Source organism: Sinocyclocheilus anshuiensis, unplaced genomic scaffold (assembly GCF_001515605.1).
Source record: "Sinocyclocheilus anshuiensis isolate Anshui unplaced genomic scaffold, SAMN03320099.WGS_v1.1 scaffold140, whole genome shotgun sequence".
In the NCBI taxonomy this organism is placed as follows: domain Eukaryota; kingdom Metazoa; phylum Chordata; class Actinopteri; order Cypriniformes; family Cyprinidae; genus Sinocyclocheilus; species Sinocyclocheilus anshuiensis.
The window spans coordinates 2,100,008-2,106,363 of NW_015554147.1; the positions used below are offsets into that span (position 1 = coordinate 2,100,008).

Sequence of the window (6,356 nt, forward strand, 5' to 3'; positions counted from 1 at the left end):
GACTCAGATATGAGAATGAGTTTATGAAACTTTTCCTTTCTTTGTCATTGGCTCATCCCTTTCTCTAAGACGTGAAGTACATTTTACAGAGTTCATACATGTATCATGAATATGGGAATATGGCCTTGTTTACATGTGCTGGTGCTTTAGGACACACAGGGCTACTAAACGATCTACACTCCTAAAAATAAAGGGCCTTTATTGGCATCTATGGGTCCATGAAGAACCTTTAACATCCAATGAACCTTTACATGAAACAATAGGTTCTTCACAGTGGAAAAAGGTTCTTTAGATTATTCAAATGTTCTTCACACTAAGAAAAAATGGTTATTTTAAGAAATGATCACTGAAAGCTGTTGGGAACCAAAAATGGTTCTTCTATGACATCACTGTGAAACCCCCCTTTTGGAACCTTTATTTTTAAGAATGCAGCTGCTTGAACTAGTAATAGAATTTGGAAAGTGTTAATGTAACCTGAAATATCAAACATCTGTATCTGATGTTGCGCCCATTTAACTATTCAGAAGTGATAGGTTAATGTTAGTTTTTTTTTAAATCATCTTTTTTCTAAAATCTTATGTTATTGGACATTAAAGGTGCTGTAGTACATAGTGTTTTTTGATCCCCATGAATAAGTAACAAGCCACAAGACAATACAAAAAAAAAAAATTATTTCAAGAGCTTTCACAGTCCTTTTGATTCTCAAAGATCATCTAAAACAAATCAAATCAATGTTCCTGACCACAAGAATGTCAAAGTTGTCTTTTGGTCTGCTGGCAAACACATAATCCTAAGGTCATCTTCTTGTCCTATGTGAACATGTAAACCAACAGGGCCTGGTAGTCTTTCGTGTTAACACTGTCCCTCAGCAGGCTTGGTAAAGTAAACATTCAAGCAAAGCAAAGCCTTTCCAAAAAGACTGGGACCCGTGCCACAGACTAGCACAGGGTTTAAATGTGGGTGCCAGACGCCGTCACTGCCAGGCCCCGAAATTATTACTTCACATCAGAGTCCGAGAGAGAGAGAGAGTTCATATGAGGAAAAACACCTAATGAACTTTAGCAGAAACATAAAAAGGTCAGAAAGACACACGAATGTTCAAAAAGAATGATTGAAAGTAAAAACATAAGCTGAGATGAAATACAGTAACCAGCATAAAATGAGAAGAAACATTCTAGAACTATACAAAGACGATTTCTGTGCCGGGATCCCTCCCCCATCCTGGAAATAGTCTCAAATTTGGGCCCCTGTTCAAGTATGAAAAGATCTGGACAATGAAGGCAGGTGAGGGTGAGTTTTATGCACAATTGAGAATGAGATTACGTGCAAGCAGACGCTGTGTTGTGAAACAAAAAAATGAGAAGCGCTAAAAATGCATAATTATGCAAGTTCCAGGTCGAATACGATCCAAGGAAAAGAACAACAATATGAGCTTTTCGGTTTAGTGGTGTGTGGCAAATCTCTCTGAAGCGAGAGGGAGACGTGGGATCAAAACCTTTAGAAAGTACGGGTGGAATAATTTGGTCACTATTGTGCATTTCAACATTTTTCATATTCAAATAAATCTTGAGCTAGTCCATCCTTCATTTATATTCTTGGCAACTCAAAATGGCTTAAAGAAAGCGTAGAAAACATGAAGAGCTGGTTGTGAGCTTGGTTTCTAGAACGGATGTCGAGCTAGTCGTCCTCATCTTTGCCTGTGCAGTGTGTGCTGCTGTGATGAGGAGGAGGAGAAAAGAATGGTGAGGAGGTGAAGAAGGGAAGACGGAAGGTGGGGGACGGCGAGCGCTCCTCGCGGACGGGACTGCTGCTGGGGCTCTGTCTGGGACTGATGGCCTGTAACATCCGTCCTTTTCCCTCTTTCAACATGTGCTTCTGTTAGACACATAATACATATATATTAGTGATTATTAGAGATATTAGTGAAGTCATCTGGAGACAAGCACGTATTTTAAAGGGGTCATATGATGCGATTTCGTGTTTTCCTTTGTCTTTGGAGTGTTAAAAGCTGTTTGTGCATACAGAAAATCCCTAAAGTCGCAAAGATTAAAGTCTTGAACCCAAAGAGTTATTCTTTATAAAAGTGAACGCTCAGCCACACCTTCCTAAAACGCCTCGTTCTAACACTCCCCCACATGTCTACATCCCTGTGTGGGAAGATTTGCATAACGCCGCCCAAATGTTCACGAAAAGAAAGAAGGCGTAACTTTTATTCTTGCTGTAGTATTGTTGCTGCCACCGCCATGTCGTGAAGGCACTGTGTGTTTCGTTGTGAAAGCGAAACTACTTGGTTTGGTCTTCCAAAAGAGGACACAACTAGAAATCAGTGGTTAAGTTGTATTTACAACACTGTTCCAGAACAGTTCAACCCAAATATTCAGATGTGTGCAGCACATTTTACAGAGGAAAGTTTCCTGAACCTCGTAACATTTCCGTCACACACTTGAGGTATTCGGCCAATCACAACACACTAGATAGCTGGCCAATCAGAGCACACTTTTCAGAACGATGAGCTTTGTAAAAATCGACGCGTTTCAGAAAGGCGGGGCATAGAGGAGCAACAATAATGTGCAGTATGTGGAAAATAATGTGTTTTTTGAACCTTAAACCGCGTAAACACATTTCATTACACCAAATACACAAAATAATGTTCTTTTTAGCAACATCATATGACCCCTCTAAAAAAAATAGCTGAAATGAAAATGTACTCGTATTCACTGAAAATTTTCCTATTTATCATAATGATAAAAATCAATTAGCGTGCACTAAATCAAAAGTTTATAACTACGATTTTTATTTTTTTTTGTTTCTTATGCTCACTAAGGCTGCATTTCTTTCATCCAAAAAAACAGTAAAAACTGTCATACTGTGAAATATTATTACAAATTAAAAGAACTATTTTCTATTTGAATATATTTTAAAATGTAATTTATTCCTGTGATCAAAGCTGAATTTTCAGCATCATTACTCCAGTCTTCAGTGTCACATGATCCTTCAGAAATCATTCTAATATACACTGCTCCAGATTTGACATCAACAATGCCAAATGGAATTAGCTCTTGTGGTTTATCAGTGGATAACAACTCAAATTTCCGCCATCTTCAGCTAAGAAGGCTTAAAATACAGCGCATGAGTGTCATGAACCTTTTTGGTCCAGTAAATAGTACATCACCACCCACTTTTTTATAGGAAAAAGAGCAGATTGCACATTCTGCAAAACATCTATTGTCTTCCACAGAAAGAGAAATTATATTAGGGTTGAGTAAATGATGACAGAACTTTAATTTCTGGGTGAACTATTCATTTATGTATTAAAACATCAATGCTCAGGATGTATGGAAGAGCTGCAGCTAGACTCACCAATGCCCCGTCCGGTCCGAACATCTGCAGGAAGTTCCCGATGAACTCCCGTGATTTCTCCTCCCATTTCTGAATGAGGTCGATGCCCTTCTCCTCCACCTTCTGCACAAACTCTTTACTCTTTTCCTCCACATCTCGGACCTTCTGCTTCACCTTGTCCACGCGCTCCTGCAGGTGGTACTTCTTCTCCTGGCAGAAAGAGGGCAGCAGAGCGTAAAATCCAATACTTAAATAAACGAGGGCAATATTTCCTTTCAATTGCTTTATTAAGAGATGGAAGGTGTAGTCAAGCGCACTCACGTTGATGAAGCTGACGTTCAGCTCTTTGGCAGTGTAGCCTCTCTGCAGGTTGCGGCGCACGTAAACATCATAGTCACGTACGATTCGTGTGATTACGTCGGATGTGGAGATGCCCTCGGTTCTCTGAGTTGGTGCGAACATACCTGAAAAGGAGAATTTGAAGAGCATATATTATAATAAAAACTAATTGACTGACTGCTATTTAACTGTATTTGCAAGTTGCTAATACCTACCAGCCTCCTTTATATGTTTGTAAACATCATCACTTCCTGCTGAGATGTATGGGATGTCGTCATGGGCGACAAAGTCTATCTGGGGACAAAATCACATGTTGTTAAGCGTTGGTTCAGTATCATTGATATACTATTATTGTGTTTAATACTTCGAATTAGATTTTTCCTTTTAAATGAGTTAAAATGTTAGTAATTTTGTTGTGTTTTTATCATTTTTATCAAGTCTTTTTTTAAATGCCTATATAGTTTTTTAATTTTTATTTGTTTAAGTTTATTTAGTATTAGTTATTTTAGCAATTAAACTAAACACTGAAATAAAATGTTTTATTTTATTTCAGTTAATGTTTATTTCAAATAACAAAACTGTTTTTTTTTTTATTGGTTTTAGTTCAGCGATAATTACTATAATTTTATTTTAGCTGTTCGTTAATTAATGTCATTCCAAACAATTATGATTTTTTTTTCTGTGAACCTCAAAAAGCATTTAAATGAGTTGTATGGATGTTTTTTTTTTGGAGCTTAGTAGACGTGATCACTTTGAATTGCTGTTGAATGGAAAAGAACTGCATGAATAATTCTTCAATATGGTTGAGAATATAGATAGCACAATTTTCATTTTTGAGAGAACTATCCCTACAACCTTTACGGTTACACACTTCACAAAGTCCTGTGCTAACCCTGGGAAATGTACATTTATACATTTGACAGTCGCTTTTATCCAAAGCATTCAAGGTATATGTTTGGTGTTGCTAGCGCCATGCTCTACTGTTTATGCCACAGGAATGGAAATATGATGTTGATCTGGATACTCACTCTGTGCTCGGCCAGAAATTCAGGTGTCAGTGTCCATGGAGCGCTGCGGACCACCTCATCAACATAACGACAGTGACTCACTGCGTCGTAACGCTCATCCTCGTTCATGACAGTGAAACCCTTAAATTTATGCGTCAAATCATCGCTGCACACTGAAAAACAGATAAGGTTCCATTTAACTGCATTAGTTAACATGAACTAACAATGAAAATTTTTCCTAAAGCAGTTACTACTCTTAGTTAATATTAATTTAAACATTTACTAATACATTATTAAAATCATAGGTTATACCTGTAAATATTATTTAATGTGCTAACGTGAATTAAAATGCTTTAATACAAATATACTGCTCATTGTTCGTTAATGCCTTAATGTTAACTAATGGGACATTGCTTTTTCACATTAGTCTGGTGACACTAGTGACACATAAATGAACTGAAGAGCTGATATACTGGTTAAATCTGATTGGTTACACTATTACAGGGATATACGTGGCAAAAGACATTTGCTCAAACTCACCACCCACAATGAGATGCGTGTTGGGGAAAAGGCACTTGGCTTGCATCAAAGCACGAGCGTGTCCTGAATGGAACATGTCAAAGATCCCGTCAGCATAGACGCGAACTGGACGGCCCTCTAAAGAGCGAATGAGAGATGGAACACATGCAGGTCATGCAGAGAATGTGTAGACAATGAGGGTATCTTGGGTAAAATCAGCATTCACGCACCTGGAGTGCCACGGCGGGCTTCTTCCATGCTAACACGGACATATGGGGTTTTTGCAGCCAGCAGCTCATCAGCGAATGGTGCAGGTTCAGTCAGGCCCTGGAGACGCACATAAGATGAGGAAATTATGTCATCACATTTGAGTGGCTACTGACAGAGACCTTCCCAGCACTCACCAAAGTCCGCCGTGGAAGTTTTTGGAAACATTCTGCCTCCATCTCGCCATTCAACTCCTCTCTCTTCCTCTTCCTGCCGAGGCCTGAACAGTGCGCCTCCATCCCTGCATAGAATAAAAATGCACTGTTATACTTTTCTGTACAACTTGTACTGCAGTGTTCTTCCTACATCAGCTTTGCGTAACAGACAAATTCAAGTCGTTAATAATTGAAAAATCTTCCCTGCTACTTTTGATTTGTGTTCAATGGACAGTAAAAATCATAATGCTTTTATCGCCACATTTTACATGGAAACTGCAGCAATTTTACTATTTCACATTTTGCACAAACATACGCAGTCACGTTTTCCCCATGAGACTAGAGACATATCTACAGTGTGAATTAAAATATGTATTATTAAATACATATGCACATACATAAATAATCAGATTAATTTTAGACACTTTAAATTGTGTTGTAAATGTATTGTACATATTCATTCAAATGAATTTTTTTTGTACTTAAAGGGGTCATATGATGCGATTTCAATTTTTCCTTTCTCTTTGGAGTGTTACAAGCTCTTGGTGCATAAAGAAGATCTGTAAAGTTGCAAAGACTAAAATCTCAAATCCAAAGAGATATTCTTTATAAAAGTTAAGACTTGTCCACGCCCTCCTAAAACGCCTCGTTTAAACACGCCCCCACATGTCTACGTCACGATGTGGGAAGATTTGCATAACGCCGCCCAAATGTTCACGCAAAGAAAGAA

General features: G+C 38.1%; 1 protein-coding gene across 1 annotated transcript in view; it reads right to left on the reverse strand.

Moving 5' to 3' along the window:
• Positions 1 to 569: 569 nt before the first annotated feature.
• The window catches only part of LOC107670596 (choline-phosphate cytidylyltransferase A-like), a 7,888-nt gene continuing 2,101 nt past the window's right edge, over positions 570 to 6,356 (reverse strand). Inside the window, exons 2-9 of the mRNA XM_016463237.1 lie at positions 5,609 to 5,712; positions 5,435 to 5,531; positions 5,226 to 5,342; positions 4,707 to 4,858; positions 3,894 to 3,972; positions 3,661 to 3,803; positions 3,361 to 3,549; positions 570 to 1,875 (exon numbers count right to left, since the gene is read on the reverse strand). Of these exons, the coding sequence (XP_016318723.1) occupies positions 1,678 to 1,875; positions 3,361 to 3,549; positions 3,661 to 3,803; positions 3,894 to 3,972; positions 4,707 to 4,858; positions 5,226 to 5,342; positions 5,435 to 5,531; positions 5,609 to 5,710 (1,077 nt within the window). The 5' untranslated portion in view covers positions 5,711 to 5,712 and the 3' untranslated portion in view covers positions 570 to 1,677. The remainder of the gene's footprint in view (positions 1,876 to 3,360; positions 3,550 to 3,660; positions 3,804 to 3,893; positions 3,973 to 4,706; positions 4,859 to 5,225; positions 5,343 to 5,434; positions 5,532 to 5,608; positions 5,713 to 6,356) is intronic.